The following is a 20,325-nucleotide window of genomic DNA, read 5'->3' on the forward strand; positions in this document are numbered from 1 at the left end:
CAGTGCTGTAAGGTATGATTAATGTTCCCTGTTAGCAGTGAATATTTCCAGTGTTTTCTGGCTTACCTTTCTTTGTAGAAAAGCCAATACTTTCCTGACGTACTGGATTTTCTGTTGAAATAACTATTCTGTCTTTTCTTCTTCCAAGGGTAGATTTGGTCAGTTGCATGTGCAATTACAGTGAAATAGTTTCCACTAACCACACTCAAGACCCTACCACTCCTCACAGCTAGGTAGCTTTGGATTTGCTAGCCCAGTTTACCAATTCTCTGTATCCAAACCATGGCATTGCAGCATCTTAGTCTGGACCAGGTAGCATGCTGTTCTCAAGGTGAAAAGCCAAACTTACTGTACTTTCTGCTGGAGCTTCTTTTGTTCTTTATAGAGTAATTGCAAATTACAGTCACCTGGAGAATCATGTGCTAAACTTAACCTCTTGACTTTCAAGTAATAGTTTTTCTTTTGTTGGATTTCTTTTTAGTGTTGTAAGCTTCAAAGTGTTTTCTCTTTTGCTGGGTGTGATGATGATGGTCTTGGTATTACTTGTAAATAGCAATAACTTAATAGAGGTCTGTCTCCTTTTGTGCTATCAAGACTTGGGACAAGATGAGATTAGGGGAAGTTATTTCATTATCTTTCCATGGGTTCCAGATGGCGGTGAGCAAATCCTACTTCTGAGGAACTTGCAGACGGAACAAACCAAATATCTTAGCCTTCACTTTGTGTCAGTTTCCAATGCAAGGGCAGAACAATAAGCAGCACATCCTGGTACAGTTAATTTGCTCATTCCATGACTCAAGTAGCAAATCCTTGTGCTGCTCAAGCACAACAGATTGGTCATAAGTGGTCCATTTAATCACTTACCAACTTTGAATGACAATTACTGCCCCAAAGAACCCCAAATTGTTGACATACTGGCCCTCTGAGGCTGTTTTCTTTTTGAGAAGTCCTGCCACATAGTTTTCTTTTGCTGGAGTTGCTGTCTTGATAGATGTACTTGCTGGGAATATAAGATGGTAGAGAAGTGCCTACTGATTACCTGCAGCTAATCTTGGTTTGAAAGCATGACCTGCAACTTTCTGAATGGTGACAGGCTCTAGCACACACATCATATGAGGGTCAGGAGGCAGGCAAGCCATCTGGCACTACATGCTGTCCTCCTGGAGCTTCTTTGATATCAGTGCACTGATTGTGGTTAGGGGAGGCACTTAGTGTTGAAGGGGTCTGGAGGAGCTCCATTAACTCTGGTTCAAGCAAGCTCTGCTGTTTCTGATGTTAGAACAGGAATGTCTGGGTGATTTTATGTTTTCATCCTTTGACTTGAGTTCAGCTGTCTATAACTTCTGCAGGACAAAATCTATGGGCCTTGGCATGTGACTTTCCTCAATATTGGAGGACCTTTTACTAGACTTTTTTAACTCCAACTTTTGCATTGCATCTTGTGACTGATGTGGCCTCTTGTTCCTCAGGTGTCTGAGATTTGCTTTGTAGTGTAGCATCGAGTTTTGTTTCTGTCTGACAGCGTTTGCCAGGATCAGCAGCTGCAGTTCAGTTTGTTGCTCTGGAATCAGACTCATGAGAGGATTGGGCTATAGTTCTGTGTAGAAGAAATTCTAGGTCACATCCTAGATTATTGTTCATGATTTTGGATCATCAGAAAGCAACTTGTTTAGAAGGTACATATTGCATGCTGAAACTTGTTCTCCTATATGCATAGATTGGTCTAGACAAGTCTGTGGTGAGAATCTCGTCACTGCTTGTAGTGGGTTAGCTCTAGAGATCATTATCCTGTGGGTCACAGTTGCATCCTATACAACGTACTCTGATTTATAACATTTCCTAAACTTCTACTACTTCAGAAGTGTGCCTTGAGAGACAAGATCCTGAGCTACTGGGTTATTTGCTTGGGAAAACTCAAGGTTATTTTCTTTCTTTTTTTTTGTGATTTTGCTTAGATCTTTTAGAATTAGGAATTTAATGAATCAATCAGGGTTTACAATTGTTTTATCCTAGTTAGTTTCCTGTGTAACTTGACATCTAGAGAGGGAAGAGAGCCTTAGCCAAAGTATATATCAAACATTTGAAGGTCAAAGTTTGATTCCATTTGTCCATTAGCAGCCTGGAGAACCTGCCTAACTGTGTAGTGGTTCACATATTTGGTGAGATGTCTTGTGAAATGTCTAGAGTCTAATAAATCAGTCAAATTCATGTCCCATATGATTTATTCCTACTTTTTTGAATTGAACCTTCTTTTATATAAGATGAGGCTTTATCACTATTGTTGTGTTGCCAAAGTACTTAACTATTTTTCATTAAGTGATACCATCTGGTATCTGGTTTGATAATTTATTTTTTCTGTCCTATAAATTAAAACTGAATGTCTATTGATACCTATTTTTAGATAAATGTTAATTCTTTTTATAACTCAAAATTCTCAGTTATCAATCACCTGCTGGTGTTGCTTTATCAGCAAAGCATGTGACATTCCATGACATTTTGCCTGTCTGCCAATATTACCTAGCAAGGGTAATGGGAAAAAATAGACCCTTATTGTCCATAGCCTGCTGTCATTCTTCTGGATCAAGATTCTGGCAGTTATCTCAAAATCATTACATTCTCTGATCATACTATCTTCTTTAATCTCATTTGGCATTTCTGAAATTTAGAAATCCCAGACTGGTAAGACCAATGAGAACCTCTTTGGAGCTTGGTGTTTCAATTGAGAAAAGCATCTTAATTAGATCATTAGTTTGATAGAAGGAGAAGTTGGAAAGGGCCTCAAGGTCACCTTGACTATTTACACCTGAAGTCATACAACTTTTATTACTGATAGGAACTATGAGTTGTCTGGCCTTTGCAAGAATCTGTTCTTTTAGTGAAAATTTACATTCTGCTTTAAAAAATAGAAGAATGAAGAAAATAAAATTATTATGAAAACTTGATGATGCATGATTTAGAATTTAGACACATTTTTTTGACAGTGACTAGACAGAAAACATCAATTTTCTATTGCAGAGTGAGAATTCTGTATCCAGTTAATGGTTCTCATTCATATTTTTGGCTTTTTTTGAGACATTTTGGGGTTAGTCTCTTGATTTCTTTTGGGAATTTGATGCGGCAATGCTGCAGCAGCTTTGTACATAGAGCAATAGTGCTTAATGCATTCTCATCTATTCCATAATTTGTTTCATTCATAACACAGATTTTTGAGACATTTTGCTACTACATGTCTTCTGTTTTAAAAAATTAAAATGTAGAATGATGAGGACGCTCATCGTCTAGGTGTGGAATAAGCTCAGAATTCACTGTAGAAAAAATCTTCAAATGCTGTACTATTGAAGATATGTTAATATTTTTTGTTACTGCTTTTGTTACTACAGGATGACCCATGGCTCCTTAGGTATCTGCTTTCCTGAAGGTGCCCTCCTGGTAAACATCTAAAGTGCTTTTTGCATATATCACAGGAAGAAATATTTAGTGGGAGGAAGAATAAGGAATAAATGTTTTGATGCGGTCCCTTGAATTCCTGACTTGCAGTCCTAATCATATATATATATATATATATATATATATATATAGTCCTGGTTTGAAGGACAGGTGTCTACCAAGTCTACCAATAAAGGCAGAAGCTCCTCTTTTAAATGGAGAATGTAAACCCCCTTCCTCCAAATTTTTATTATAATTTTGAAGTTAAGGGGCTCTCAGGCAAATATAGGGGAATTAGTAATAATAGTTCTCTATTAGGAAAATTAAAATAGAAATGCAGTATTACAAAGAGCAATCCCAACACTGACAGAGTCAGAATGCAGCCTGACACCCTGTCAATCAGGTAGCAGTCCCATTAAATGGTGGCTGCAGTCCCCCTGCAGTGGCAGATGTGGTTCAGCTGAAGCAGTGCTCCTGTAGAAGGTGCAGTTTTCCTCTGAAGGTCCAGGGATGATGTGGGAAGGTCCAGTTTTCCTCTGGAATCCAGTGGAAAGAAGGTATCTTGCTGTCCAAAATCTCAGTTTTTATCTAGGTAGGAAAGGCTTGGCTCCTCCCCCTGGGTGGAGCATCTCCCAGTGGGATGATGTAATTTTATCAGTCACAAGTGGGACTGAATGGCCCATTAGCAGATGATATCTTCCTGGAGGGAGGATGGGTTGTGGAAAACATAAAGATGATTGCCCCACCTGGTTTTAAAGATGGCCCATTAGCCGATAGTATGTGCCACAGATATAAGGAATCACTGCTCCACCCAGTTTCAACAGATGGTGATAGAGCACACATTTCTGGCCACACCAACCCAACACATATCTATATATGTGTGTGTGAGAGTGTGTGTGTGTGTGTGTAGATTTTTGGCTGTTGGGTTACAGGCCTGTGAAACTGACTGGGTGAATCACAGAAATGAGACTACATGCCCGGGACATTTGATCTGCCCCTAATGAGTGTCAGCATCCTTTGTGTAGACAAATATTGATAACAAGAAATGGATGCTGCTCCCAGCTCTTTGGATGATCCAGTTTTGTTGTTGTTTTGTCTTGCAGTCGGATTCTTCATGCTAAAATGTGCTCAGTGTGTCAGGGATCAGCTGGCTGTGCCAGCTCCCACTGTTGCTTTTGGAGTGAGAGCTACCCATCTGAGTGGAATGTCAGGGATAACCAACCTGTGACTTTGTCTTGGACTGATGTCCCTTGTTTTTAGGAAAAGTCTGTTGCTGAAATCTGTGGATTTTAGAGCATGGGATTGGCTCTCAAGGAGAAAACATTGAAGGAAAGTGGAATTACTGCTTGGAACCATCTTGAATGCTGCAGTTGCCTTATGAAGAGGGATCTTTCCTGCTCTTTGTAATAGCAGAGTTCCAATGGCTGAGTGAGTGAGCCCCACTAAGTGGTTGTTAAAACATGCTCTGGCTTGGATTTTTAGAAGCACTTTTAAAGTAGGGGGCTGTGCCTTCACAAGGTAGATTTTTACCAGTGTGTCTGTGCAAGTTACTGCATGCCTTTGATACATGCCAGTGATGATTGTTGCATTTACTGAGTCCCTCTGCAGGAGCTTCTCAGTACCTGTGCTGCTGATCAGCCCGTGGCAGTAAATGTCTGATGTTCACTGCAGCCATTGCAGATTGTTAATTTAGCCTCCTGTCCCAGCAGCATCTGCACCTCAGGAAGAGGCTTCAGAGCCCTCATATGGCTGTCTGGGGAATCTTCCAGTGAAAGGGAGTGTAAATATGGGAGAAGTGTGAACAAAAAGTTCCATGACTGACTGAAGGATGCAGGACACAATCCAAGAAAGGAACAATAATGTGAGTGAGCAGAGTAAAGGCCTTGAGAATAAAGTCAGTGTCTGAGCAGCAATTTTAGCTATTGTGTTTCATGGACTCCAGAAAGGTAGTCTTTCAGGTGGTCTGTGAACTACACAGTGAAAAATTTCAATAGAAGATGGGAAACTATAAAAAAAATGGGAGTAATGGAGTCAAAGCAGTTGATCAAAGATGTTTTGTATGGAATTTGAAAGTTACATCAGAAAAGTGTTCTTACTGATTTTTAATCTGATTGATAAAATGAACCAACCAAAACCAATCAAAGATATCTTAGTAAAAATAAATAAAATAGTAATAAAAATATATTTTTTTCTTCAGGGACCTGTTGGTTTTTTTTGTTTTGGTTTTTTTTTTTTTTTTGTAATTAATATTTTAATAATTGTTATTTTGCATAATAGAATATTTCTGTTTCCTGAAATTCCTAGGGTGTGCTACTTCACTTGGAAATAGACTGTTTGACGCATTATCAAACCTTTGTAATGATACAAGAACAGGTTGCCTGGAGAAGTTGTGAATGCCAAATCCCTAGAAGTGTTCAGTGCCAGGTTGGAAGGGGCTTTGAACAGTGTGGTCTAGTGAAAGGTGCCCCTGCCCAAGGTAGGTGCATTGAAACCAGATGATCTCTAAAATCTCTGCCAACCCAAACCATTTTGTAGTTCTGTAATTCTCAGAATCTGTAACACTTCCATTAAATAAAAAAATAACATGAAACTAATGTCTCTGTCATTGTTAGTCAATTTTAAGTGTCCTTGATGAGGACAGATTCAGTTTCATACTGTAATTTTCTTGTGCTAGTTCATTTTATTAGTGTCTGAGCTGTAGGAAAATGTTTCAAGCTATTTAAAGTAATGTTAAATAGAGTGAAATAATGCTCCTGTATTCATTTTGAGCCATATCCACAAAAGTGGCAGCTTGGGTAAGTGAGGCTGGTATATATGCATGGTGGTTGGGAAATGCTTCTGAAAGAGCTACAAAGACAATAAAAGGTTTAAAAAACTCTGCACCTGTTCACTGTTATCTGCATTGTTGGAGCTGTTATGGCAAGAAGCTTCATGTGTGAGTTTGTGTTGTTAAATCTTTAAAATTGGAATTTTTCTCAGATTTTAAGAATAAAAGGATTTCAATGAAACACTGAGATTAAAAAAAAAAAAAAAGTTTGTCTTCTCTCCTTTATAAAATAGAAGGCCTTTGTCTTGGAAATAAATACTATATTTACAGGATATTACATTCAGTTTAATTTTAGCACAAGTTGTACTGTGGTCTATCTTGACTAAAGGAGTGTTTTTGAAATTACAAGTAATGCCCTTGAAATAATTGAAAAAGGAAATCGATTTATCATCTGAAATATTATCTCATTCATTTGGTAGTAAGATTTCCTGTTAGAATTTTCAGAATTGGTTTGAAGTTATCTTGCTCATATTATTACTAGAGCAATGACAATAAAAAAAACCCAGCTGGAGTCTCCCACTGGAGATTCTCCTAGAATCTCCCACTGGAGACTCCAGGTCTGAGACCATCTTGGGCACAGCGACCACGATATGTTGGAACTTTCAGTTCTCAGTGAAGCAAGGAAGGGGTTCACCAAAATTATATTGGATTTTTGGAGGACAGACTTCAGCCTGTCCCGGACAGTGGTTCAGAGATCATCTTGGGAAACAACCCTTAAAAACAAAGGGGTCTAGGAAGGCTGGACATACTTTTAAGAAGGAGATCGTATAGGCACAGGAGCAGCCTATCCCTAGGTGTCAAAAGATGAGCCATCAGGGAATTAGACTGGCCTGGCTGCATAGGGAGCTTTCACTGGAACTTGGGGAGAAAAAGAAGAGATTATGATCTTGGGAAATAGGGACAGACAACTCAAGAAGAGCACAAGGATGTCATTAGGTCTTGGAGAGAGAAAACTGGAGGGGGTGAAAGCTCAGCTAGAACTGGTGGTCACCACTGTGAAAGATAATCCAAAGTGTTTTTATAAATAAATACCTTAACAACAAAAAGAGGACCAAGGAAAATCTCCATCCTTTATGGAATGCAGAAGAGAACATGTAACCAAGGATGAGGAAAAGGCTGAGATACTTGGTGCCTTCTTTGCTCAGTCTTCAGCAGAAAGACCCAACATTCTCAAGGCAGCCAGCCTGGGGGGTTGGTGGGCAGGGAGAGAACAGACTCTGTGATCCAGGAGGGAGCAGCCAGTCCCTGCTGTGCCATTGATACCCACCAGGCTGTGGGGCCAGGTGGTTCCAGATTCAGGGTGCTGAGGGAGTCAGTGGAGGAGCCAGGCCACTCTCCAGCATTTATCACCAGGGGAGATCCAGAGAGCTGGAAGCTGGCCAAGGGGATGCCCACCTGCAGGAAGGGTTGGAAGGAGGATCTGGGGAACTACAGGCCTGTCAGTCTGACCTCTGTGTCTGGAAAGGTGCCATCCTGTAGCACATACAGGACAGCCAGGGCATCAGGCCCAGACAGAATGGGTTTAGGAAAGTTATGTCCTGCTTTACCCAGCTGATCACCTTTTTATTATGAGGTAACCTATCTGCTGGATGAAAGAAAGGCTGTGGATGTTGTGTACCTGGATTTCAGTAAGGCTTTTGATCCTGGCTCCTACAGTATTCTTGTGTAGAAACTGCTCATGATGGGCTTTGATGAGTGCACTCTCTGCTGGGTTAAAATTTGGCTGGATGGCTGAGCCCGGAGAGCTGTGGTAAATGGTGTTGCTTTCAAGTGGTGACCAGTCACCAGTGGTGTCCTCCCCAGGGCTCAGTTTTGGGGCAAGTTTTTAAGCCTTTATATGTGATATTATATATCTTTATATATGACTTGGATGAGGGGATTGAGTGCTCCCTCAGTGAGTTTGCAGATGACACCAAGTTGGGTGGGAGTGTTGATGTGCTGGAGGGCAGGGAGGCTCTGCAGAGGGATCTGGACAGGCTGGATCAATGGACCAGTGGTGTGAGGTTCAGCAGGGCCAGGTGCTGGGTCCTGCACTTTGGTCACAACAACCCCAGGCAGTGCCACAGGCTGGGGGAGAGTGGCTGGAGAGTGACTCAGAGGGAAAGCACCTGGGGGTGCTGGTTTGTAGTGGGTAATGTGAGCCAGCTGTGCCCAGATGGCCAAAAAGGCCAATGAGATCCTGGCCTGCATCAGCAATAGTCTGGCCAGCAGGATCAGGACAGTGATTGTCCCCCTGTGCTCAGAACTGGTGAGGTCACACCTTGAACCCTGTGCTCAGTGCTGGACCCCTCGCTACAAGAAGCACATTGAGTGGCTGAATCATGTCCAGAGAAGGGCAATGGAGATGGGGAAGGGTCTGGAGCACAAGTGTGATGAGGAGAAGCCAAGGGAGTTGGTGGGGGTTTATCCTGGAGAAAAGGAGGCTCAGGAGAGACCTTATCCCTCCTTACAACTGCCTGAAAGGGTGCTGTAGTCAAGTAGGGGATGCTCTCCCAGGAAACCAGCAATGTCCTGGAAATGTCCTTGTGCTGAACCAGGGGAGGTTCAGGTTGGACAGTGGGAACAAATTTTTCACTGAAGTGTACTTAAGCATTGGAATGGACTGCCCAGGAAAGTGGTTGAGTCACCATCCCTAGAAAGCATTAAAAATATTCCTGGATGTGGTGGTCAGTGCTGTGGTCTGGTTGACAAGGTGGTGTTTGGTTATACTCGATGATCTTGGAGGTCTTTTCCAACCTCAGTGATTCTGTGATTCTGATAGTTTCAGAGGTAGAGTATGAAGTCAATAATCAGACCGCAAACCCAAGATGAGGCACTGTAATTTTCTCCTACAGCTAACATAGATTATTCTTCCATTCAGCTAAAATTTATTATTGTCAACTTCTAAAACATTAAATACAAATTTATATGCCTAAACCCCATAGACATTGAATTTATTTGCCAGTAGCATTTCCTAGAGCTGGCAATTTTTAGTCCTACATTTGCTGAGGAGACGTGACTTTGGAAAAACTCAGATCTTCATGTTGGTTCCCATAGAAAAAGCAAAGAACCCATGAGGAGACCATGGCAGTGTAAGAGCCGTGTTTTACTCCCTCTTTGTTTGCTTTTCCTGGGTTACAGTTACTATCCTGTAAGGTAACAATTCCTCTGTTCTGTGCATAGTGAGGGGTCTTAGGATAAAAAAATATACAATGATGTTGGGGACTTCTGAAAATAGAAGCTTGTCTTGAATAGGAAGCCCAGATTTATGGGAAGTCTCTGCATTTATACTCCCTTATAAAACCCTCTGTGATTCCCCTCTGTTGACCAATTACTTTTCTGTAATTCTGGTGTTTGTTTGATGGTGGTAGTTGCATGACGTGTGGCTGATGGCCACTTCACACTGTAACCTGGTCTGTCCAGTCCATCTTGACTTGGAGGGGTCAGCCAGTCTTGCAGCTTGAAATAATTCATTTAGGCACAGTCAGGAGTTTGGAACCTTCACAACAATTGCAAATTATACCGAACAGTTTCAGGTTGTACCCCCACAGGGAAAGACATGTTCTGTATTTTGTTTCAAGATCTGATTGCAAACTGTTGGTTTAACAATCAGCATTTTTTCTCTTCATGGACTCCAGCCTTGAATTCACTGTTCACTTTTCTCCTTTATAGAGTGGAGGTCCTATTGAATTTGTTCACCTGTGCCAAGTGATTGCTCCTATTGGTTTTAATCTCTAAGGAAAATCAGCATCCAGCTGGTAGACAGTTGTACTGATGAGGACCCATTGATTTTTCTCTCCTATCCACTTACCATCAATAAGAAATGTCCTTAGATTTCACAATACTTTTTCCTTCCATAATGTTGCCCTGTTACCTGACTGTCAAGACTGGTCTCAGTTGCTGTTCACGTTGAATGTGGATGTGATTAACAGCCTGATAAAAATGTTTAAGTCAATATTTGAGAAGCCTAGATAAAGATAACACTTTATCATGAGAGCTTTTTAATAATGTGTTCTGTTTGATGTACGCCAATGGTAAGGAATTGCTATTTTTAACAAAACCCCCTTTTTTATCAAGGGATTTTTTGATTAAGCAGTATTCAGAAAAGGAGATTTAAGAAAATGCAGGATGTTCGTGTTCTGGTTTGGGGGAAAAATAATTCTCCCCTTTCTAACAGAACTTTTGCTTATCACGTTGGTGGTTTTTTTGTTTGGTTTGTTGTTTTGTTCTTTTTTTCACCACAGTATTATTTGACGTATTTTCTTCCATAAGAAGAAGTGGGCCGCATGTAAACAAAACATCTAAAGTGATAATCTTTTGAAAAATTATTACCTTCAGTTTGGGATGATCAGATTATTTTACAAGGTCCCTGGGAGGAGGTGAGCATATAACTTCTCAAGTCTTGAGGAAAGCTGTTTGTACATCTTATGCAAACTTAGATACAGAGCCATTATATGCTCTTACTAATCTGATTGTGTTGTGACAAATTTTTATTGGTAATAGTTGTTAAATAGTATATTTTTTAAACTTTTAAACAGATGCTACCAAAAATTGATATAAACCAGCAGTATGGACTTCAATTTTACAATAAATGATGTGTTTAAGAGAACAAGTGTGGGTGGACTTAGGTTGTGAGTTGGGGGAAGGGACTGTGTGGAAATACTGCTGAGAAGGACTGAACAAATAAATGACACAAAGTGGATGTGAGTTAGTGAGCTGCAAAATACTCTCCTATTTTTGAGAATCTTAGATGACTAATTGTCAACCGTACCATATGCAAGTAATGTGGGCTTCCAAACTCGTGGCAATTAAAACTGCTTAGCATCCCACTCCAGCCCTGTACTATATTCTGTGTACAAGTCAGAACTGAAGACTAATCTCTTATGACATTAATCGTCTCATGAGGAGAGACAGAATAAATCACAGTAGCCCTTCCTCTCTTCACTCATGAAGATAAATGCCATAACACGATGGCTGATCTTCGTTATGACACTAACCATTATATATTTAACAGAGATAGCAAAATCTCACTGACAGCTAACAAAAGAATTCTCTCTTTATACATTCTTTGAGAAGGCTGTATTTCTTTAGTTCAAAAACATGACTTATCATATCTATTCTCAGAGCAATTTAAGCAGTAGATCTGGATTGTGCCAGTGAACTGTACTCTGTACATAATGATATCATGATTCAGGCTAATAAAACCTGATTTGAAATAATTCTGAAGTCTTTGGAAGGGAAAAAAGGTGCATAGCATGCAAGGACTCTTAACTCTGCTCTTTTCTATTGTCTGTTTGGACAAGAAAGAATACTCGCCTGTTTGAAACAAGCAACACTTCTCCTCCCTCCCCAAAATCAAACCACTGATTTTGGGTGAAAATTTTTCATTTTGTGAAAATTTTAGCTTGCTGTTTTAATTTTGTGGAAATTTTGTTTTTTCCATGTTCCCTCAGTACTTGAACAGGTGGACTGAGGGAACTTAAAGAACTGAAAGTGTTTTTTTGTAGTGTCTGTGATTGCAAGGGACTTATATTTTTTTTTTGTTTTATCACTTGCTGTACATCTCTCAGGAATTTAATTCTGTGTTTTCCATGCATGAGACACATTGTAGTCTTTCTTTCTGAGATACATTTATTAAGTAGGATTCTTAGTTAGTTCTGCATGTCCATTTACTTGTTGTTTTGAAGGGTGTATCATCCTGTGAGTGAGACACAGTCCAGACAAATGAGTAATGAAATTTATGGACTTCCCTTCTGAGGTTAAGAGGATCAGTGTGCTTATCCTGGTTGTTCACCAAAACATCAAAATATGCTGTATATTTCATGAGCTAGTTTCTTGCCATCCATCCCACACAATTTAAATAGAAGTATAATTTTTATGTTTTTATGCTTGCTGTCATTAGATATTCTATAAACATAAATAAAACATGGTGGATCAGTGGAATCAATGTCACTTGCAGCATTAGACTTCTCGTTTTACTGAGTCAATTTTACCAGAATGAAATGCTTAAAATCGTCAAAATTAATATGTAAGAATATTTATGTAGAATGCATAGTTTAAAATATTTTGTTTTCTGTTTTCTTTTCTCTTTTTTTTTTTTTTCCCTTTCTAAAAATCTTAGGTCTGTATCTTTAGGACACTGTCTAACAAGATAAGCTCTGATAGTAAAGCAATGGCAAGAAAATCAGCACAACTGTCACCTCCTGTTAAATTTGGTACATTCAGAGAGTAGCCAGTAGGAATTTTATTTCTCACATTAAAAGTAACCCTTACACATTATGGTTGCCTGAGGAAAATAAAGCGATGAAAGCTTCCAAAACAAACATATATTCATTCTCTCTGTTGATTTTTCTTTAAGGTTTTGCTCTTTGTAATTATTTTTTTATCCTACTATGCTGAAACATAACTTATGCAGCAAACATTTCAGTGCTTCAGAAAAAAAAATCTATATCATCTTCCAATAGAGAAAGCATGTATGGAAATGAATATGTTTAAGGTTTGTTGTTTCTTTTTAGTAGTGATGAATGTATTCAGACTGATAGTAGTTCTTTCCTCTCTTATCTGTAATGTAAAGGAAGCTGACAGAGCACTGGTGTCCATTCAGCTCCATTGGGTCAGTCACCTAAGCAAGGCCTTTGTTTTGTACCAAGTAGGTGCCAAAGGAGAATTTTTATCCCTGCCACAATTAGAAGCATTTCAGGAAAATGGCCTGTGTGATCACTGAATTAGTACAGATTTCAGTAGCACTTTTGGATGGCAGAGCTTTTTTTTTTTTTATTCCTTGTGTCTTCTATGAAATAATGATTTGTAGTTTTAAAGGCTTTGACCCAAGTTTTCCTGGTGGGTCAGCGCTGGTGAAACTTCTACTCTAAGTAGGCAAGAGAATGTGGTTCACAAGCCAGAGGAGGTCTACATCAGAATTTATCCTGTCAGCACCTAAGAGCTGCCAGCAGTGTGCTGCCAGCAAGGTACCAGTGCTGATTACCTATGCAGCACTTGTGTGCAGGTTTTGGGGAGCCCATGAGCTGCATCTGTATGAATGCACTTGTACTGGAAGGAGTAGAGGACGTAGGAATATCCTGCAGGCTTGTACTGTGTTAAAGATTAGGGAAGAAAGATATTTGGGTAGGGATGTGGGAAGGTAGGAGATATACAAGTTAGGGTTATTGCAGCACCTCAGAAGATGAGAGTATCAGTTTGAGAGTAGGGAAAAACTGGGCACAATGAGAGCAATGGAGTATTGCAATAGGAAGCAAAGAGAGCTATGGCTTGCATGGCTAAGCAGAACTGGCACTGTCAGAAGTGAGCAGTCATTCTGGGAATCTGGATGCTCCATTGCTTGAACTGAAATCATTGCTAGTAACCTTGCTGCTAAATGGAACCCATACTGGGATAGCAATTTTGACACTGTGCTCATTGGGATACCTTTGATCCTGATCTTGGAAATCTGATAGGATTATGTGTGCTCACAAGGTTCATCCTGCTACAGTCACAGAGATGTTTATGGATCTGTCCTGAGAGAGCCTATAAGAGAAAGTTCCTGGTTGCTTGGACAGGCTGATTGTGTTAGCAAAGAGAGAAATATAAAGGTTTCCATTTTTTTCAGTGTACTAGACCAGATCAATAAGTTATTATAATAAAAGTCAGAACTAAAAACTTTACCCTACGTTTTCTGTTGTGATGTATGAGACCGCTAGCAGTGGCAGGGTGTCACTGCTGTTAGAGCTTGTGCCTTTTAAAGGAATAGCCCAACTGTATGTTAATTTTAACTGAATTGTAATCCAATTTCTTTTGAATTCAAAAGTACAGTTTATCTGGAATTTCTAAAGCTGCCTTTATATCCATTTGCAATATGACATTATAAATAAATTTTGTAAAGAACAATAAAAGTTTCAGACATCTTAGAACAAGCCTCAAATGATCTGGTTAAAGTAATGGCATGAACAAAGAAACTATTCAGCTTCTTTCTTGCTCTTTTCCTTCATTCAGTATTTTAGGAGATGATGATAATGCCTTATGTATCTGGCAGGTTAGCAAAGCTAGATGATTTCAGACCAACTTGCAAATTCTATAATAGAAATACTCTTGTGGGAAACACTTGCCCAGTTGTTCCCTATAGTTCTTGCCAAAGGAACAGTAAAATGCTTTTCACTGAGAGAGCTGGGGAAAATTACTTTATGAGTGTGCTTTAAACCATTTGAGTTCTATTGGTCAGTGGCATTACCTCTGAACCTAAAAAAAAGTGTGGACTAACAAGTGTGGACAAAACTGATGTTAAAACAATATATTTCATCATATTATGGTATTTTTAATATGTTCATTTGTCATTCATGTGACATCTTTGTCCTTTTCCTTGCTTAGTATTTCTTTTCTTGCATATCTATAGTGTCAAGTGGATTGTAAAGACAAATTCATAGTATGGAGCTTACTGAGAGTGGCATGTCTTATGGAATGCACCTTCTACTTAGATCTTATTATTTCTTTATTGTAATTTCAACTGCTCAAAACCAAAAGTCCTATCAGGAGAATTATTACTCCTATTTCAAGTTCTTTCAATATTTTAGGACCTGGAAACCACTCTTTACTTTTCTCTTGATCACTATCAGCAAAAGTTCTGTGAATACCTATTTGAGAACTTGCATTATAATAGGTCATAGTGCACCTACCCTTGTGTTCATCCCTCTTTTTCCTATCTCATATACCCCTCCTTGCTGTTTTCTATACCCCTCCTGCTGTTTTCTATACCCCTCCTTGCTGTTTTTGTCTCTTCATCCGTCTCTATGCATTTCCTTTCTTCTCCCCCTCTGTATACCCTCCCCTCCTCTCCAAACCATTTACCCATCTTTCTTCACACAAAAGGGCTTTGAACTTTTACCAAACTGCTGATAATTCCCCAATGACTGAAGCTGTTAATCAAAAATGAACACAAAAGATTTGAGTGGAGCATTTCCCACAATAGAAGTCAGTCCTCCTGTTAACCTCATATAAGCAGCTGTAGAAGACAATGCTGGATTTTTTCCAGGATACTGTTGTTTCTTGTACCCTGTTTGATACTCCATCTTTCAATTCATTAATTTAGTAATGGGTGGCTAGAAAATAATTTGTATTAGGAGAAAGAAAGTTTTTTGGGGGTTTTGTTTGGTGGTTGTGATTGCTTGTTTGTTTGGTTGGTTTTTTTGTTCTTTTTTGCACCCTGCTGTCTTTGGGTAGTGAAGATTGTCCATTGTGTAGTTCAGCCTGACTTGTCTTTTAGCTGATGAGTAGGAGCACTGGGAGTAATTGTACTGTTCCTCTTTCTCCTCCTCCTCAGTTTTTAAAAATAATGTTCTAGGGAGAATTGCTTCAGTTTCTGACTAGTGGCTCAGCCTATTACTATAAAATGATCCTGATTTTTTTCAGCTACTTGACCTTCAGATTCCTGCCAGCAGCATCCAGAAGTGGAAGAAGCCCTGGCTGGTTTCAGACTGTTTGGTCACACAATCAGCAGCATCAAACCCACTAGGCTGATCTGCCCACTGCTTTTGGACCACAGTGCAGTATCAGAACACACTTGTTCTTGTTTAGAAGAATTATTTTCTGTCAGTGTGATAAATGATAGCTGCAGGCAAAGCTTCCCACTTTCTGCAGGAATATTTATGGGTGGCAAGGGGGCCAGCTCTCTGGTTTGCTTTTCTTCACTTTGTCCCTCTGTTGTGTTCTCTTCAGTGTCTGAAATGCAAATTATTGAGCAGATCTGATTTAGGTAGTCACAAGCATCTATATATATAAATTAAGCTAATAATTTAATCAATTACAGAGAAGTCCTCCTCTGATTTTGTAGGAAAGCTGAGCATTCAGGATTTCTCTCTTATGCAAAGCTGAAAGTCTTGACTGTGCACTAGAGTCTTCCAAACTAACAGTTCACTGGAAGGTGTTTTTCCCTGGTGTGGCAACTGATAATTGTCAAGTAGTTGTGAACATATGGATGCTAATGGATGCCATAGTAAGAAAAAGAATTGGTATTTTTTCTTGTCCCATATAACTGACATGACTTTTCCAATTAAACTGGGAATGCATATGTTTGTGGCATGTATGTGATTATTTAATATCTCTGAAGTTGTGAGTTGATACCTGTAGGTGACACAAATACTATGATTTGTCAGACTGCTACTGTTTGTTGGGAGGTTGGATTTCCACTGTTCTTGTATGATCTGAGCCTTCTTTCCCTTGAGCTGTTAACCAGGGTTTGAATGAACACCAAGAATGTGCTCTGTGCAGTGACTACTTCTGTTCTCTTTCTGATTGTCCTGATGGGTTTCACATTATTTGTCCCAGTTATTTAGCGGCTGTCTCTTTTTAATGCTATGGTTGAATGGCAGGAATAAATAGAGCATATCTGATCCTCTTTGATAGAGGTTGCAGTCAGAGCAAACCATTCTTCTGCCATTGTCCTTCTTAACAAAATATATTGAAACAGTCATGTTCTTCACAACAGTACTTTGGCGTGCTTTAATTTCAGCATTATTAGTCACTGCCCATACATGATACGAGTGTTGGTGGATGGAGTGGGAGGAGGAAGAAAGATATTTAAAACAAATTAGGGCTTCCTCCCCTGATGTGCATTACTGTGTCTGACCAAGAAGCCTATGACTTAACTATTCCTTTTGCATTTGATTATGTTGTTTGCCTTAAGGCACAGTTATTCAGTTTGAATTTCTAATATTATTTTTAAAAGTCTCAGAAATGCAAAAAGAATTGCAGTCTTTTAGCAGTGTTAGTGGTAAGATACGGAGGCAAGAGATACTAGTGTAATAACAGTTCAATGTATTCATTAGCTCACAGAAATCTTAAATAATACTCTTATGTCGTTGTCCATAACTGGGAGAAGAAAATTATATTATCATTGAAATGTTTTTGCAAGTAATTATTTTTATTTTTTTTATTGTGGTAAATGGTTAGGCTAAAACTGGGGGGAGGGGAGTGCTATGGTTAGGATGGACAGCATGGTGGGAGGGGCAGAAAAAACCCATCCTTACTAAGGTCCTCTGCTAATTAATTTTTGTTATGATAAAATTTAATCTTGTACATAATAACAGGATTTTCAACTTAAGCAGTGTTTGAATTGGAGAATCTATGATTTTCAGTTAGGGTATGAACAGTTCTTTAAATAATAAGATTTAAAGGGTTAGATGAACAGAAATAAATTTGTGGGGTGTATGAACTGCAGCCCACACTACATGTCCAGTTTAAAGCAAATCCACACAATGGGCAGTTATTTACTCCAGCTCTTTCAGCCCTGTCTAACAGTCTGCATTTCAATTTGTCCTTTTACCCTGAATGTGTTCACTTCATACTGTGGTATTTGAAATCTACCCTGTGGGTTTCATTAAACTTTCTGTAGTGGTGTTATGGATCCTACTTGTTGGTTTCATTGTCCTATGGTGAAGATGATCTTCCATATCCGTGTGTCTGGCCATTGTTTCCACAACCAGTTCAGTGCAGCTTCCTCAGCACAAACTGCTCACCCTTCTCCCATTGTCCAGGACAGGGTGACTTCTGATGTTTGCTTAGCTTTATTGTTTCTTTCCCATTATTGTCAAACTCTCATGGTAATACTCGGCACTGTTGCTGACTTGATAGAGTAGGATGTGATGTCGTAGAGGAGGGGACAGGGCTACCCAAATTTTCTCAATTGCAGGGAGGAGCTGCCCAGGTGTGCTGAGGGGCCTGTACTCAGGAAGAGAAACAGGGAATCCTCCACAGTGAGTAACCCCGCTTTCAAGTGCACACAGTTTCCTTCATAGCCGTGTCCAGTACAGTGTAGTATTCTCTCCTGTCCTTTCCAGTTTGCACTCTGGAATGTTCTCAATTTGGTTCTCTTTTTCCCTTTATTTTGGTGTATTCTCATTTCATCTTGTACTTTGTCTTCTTTCTGAAGGTTAAAGTTTCCATTTTTGTCTCTTCACACCATTAATCTTTTCTCATCCTAGTCTTAATCTTTATACGCATTGTCATTTTTCCAATGTGTCATTGTTGTTCTGTCACTAATATATCATATCATTTCTCTTCCCTTGTGTGCAATGGCCCTTTTCCCAGCCCTCTGCAGTTTCTTCTGTCCTTACTCATCGCTGTACTTTTACTCTTTCCAACCTTCTCTTCTCCTTTCAAATCACCTTTTTGGTTTTCCTTTCCTGATGGGTCCCTTTTGAGTCTTGCCTATTGATGTACATAAGACAAGCTCAGTTCAGCTCCCTGACCTTTCTAGTGCAACTTTCACCTATACCTTTTCCTTTGTGGAACTGAAAGATAAAGGATACAAAGCACATCTGTAACAAAGAGTTGAAGGATTTGGTAAACTGCGTTTTGGCTGTGAAAGAGAACAGGAAGGAAATTAGAGCAGTAAAAGGGCTGAACTGGTCAAGCTGTAGTGAGTAGGCAGTCTTTGGCTTTAGGTGGGCTGCTGAATTACAGCCCTGGCCAGCACCCTTCACAGTTGGATTTGTGTGATATGATATGGTGGTGTCTCTAGTTCCTAGTGGGCAGGTATCCACGTAGTAGTAGCTGCTTTCACATTTACCATTATTTGGTAACTAGTACAGAGAAGCTCAGGAATTAGACCAAACTGATTTCATAGTTACAGAGGGTAGAAATGCAAGTTCTGGCTGAGATATGTTGGCAGGGTGCTCTGGGAAGCTTGATTGCTGTGGACTGTTCTGCACCTCTTACTGCTGATTGAAGGGTTTCATTTTCCAGGGCTATCAGTCTGGCATTTTACATGAGCAAAAGAGCGGCTGTTTGTTTAACAGCATAAAACTGATGGGGACAAAAAGGAAGTGGAAAATCAGAAAAAAAGTCTTGCAAGATGGTTCTATCTGTAAAAGGGGACTGAGTTACTTTGGGCTCAATTGGAAAAGGCAAAGGAGTGGAAAATGAGCTGAACTGGAGAAATATACTGCACTCTGTCATGTAGCATCTTGTGTGCTGTGACTGTTCTGACTGCTTCATTTTTCATTGTTTTTAGAATAAAAAGACATTTTAAAATTGAAACCCCACTGTGTCAATTCTTACAGTAGCTCCTGATCTACAAAAGGAAGGTTTTAGCCAATTTTTTTCTGAGGTCATGGCAAAGCTAAGTGTAGAATAGTCAAACGGCCACAAAGAATTCTAAAGTAATAAAAATCAAAGAAAGTGCTAGTGGGTTTGGTTGTTTTTCCCTTTGGCTCTTGTGTTTTATGTATTTCCCCTCATGCCTGAAAGAAAAATCTGTTGCTGTGTCATAAAACCATTGCGTATTCCAACTCTTTTATTTGCAACCTGGTAAGAGTTTTCCCAGGCAGATGTAGTAGATAATGTACAAAAGCAGCAAGGAAATCTTTTTCTTGCTGCAGTTTCCTGGGTTGTATCTGGCCTTCCAACAGACAGAGGACTCCAGTCTCAACACTATCATTCCCTGCCTTTTACAAATAACTGCATAAAAACCTGCATGATCACATAACCTTTCAGATTCACAGGACAACTGTGTCTTGTCACTTACATTTATTATTTCTTTTTAGGCATTGGAAAAGTATCCCAATTCACCAATGACTGCAAAACAAATACTGGAAGTCATTCAGAAAGAAGGGTTAAAAGAAACAAGGTCAGTGTTTATATGTTCTGTATTTCTGTTATCTCTGTGAAAATGATCTAGGACTGCTGTATAATCTCTACAAAACTTCAAGTGCTGGCTTAATTGATTTTCACTGTCAAAGTGGGAAATACAATTGATGGGTTTTGATTGTTAATTCAAGGCTTTTAAAAGGGTTAGTGACTGTCTTAACTTTGTATCTTACCAAAGAAGTCTATGGGCCAGCTCTAGATAGTGGCCTTTAGAAAGATTGTCATTTGCTCAGGCAGCCCAGTGCTGCATCTCATTTTTGCTTAAGGACTGAAGCTCATCAGCTGGGTTACATCTGCCACTGTGTGCACAGAGAAAGTGCATGATGAAGCTTGGTGCACTTCTCACTTGGGTTTATGGTCTGGCACTTAAATCACTGTCAGGAATTGCTGGTGTTGCCTGTGGTAACAGGAGATTGTTCTGATAAAGAACTGGGAATGGAAGGAGAGGGAGGTTTGGA

The 20,325-nt window shown here is 39.5% G+C and overlaps 1 protein-coding gene across 1 annotated transcript in view; it reads left to right on the top strand.

The window, feature by feature from the left end:
* Positions 1-20,325, top strand: part of ASXL3 (ASXL transcriptional regulator 3) — a 125,562-nt gene that overhangs the window by 5,976 nt on the left and 99,261 nt on the right. Inside the window, exon 2 of the mRNA XM_079302949.1 lies at positions 19,765-19,853. Within this exon, the coding sequence (XP_079159075.1) occupies positions 19,765-19,853 (89 nt within the window). The remainder of the gene's footprint in view (positions 1-19,764; positions 19,854-20,325) is intronic.

This window comes from Erithacus rubecula, assembly GCF_903797595.1.
Source record: "Erithacus rubecula genome assembly, chromosome: 3".
In the NCBI taxonomy this organism is placed as follows: Eukaryota; Metazoa; Chordata; class Aves; order Passeriformes; family Muscicapidae; genus Erithacus; species Erithacus rubecula.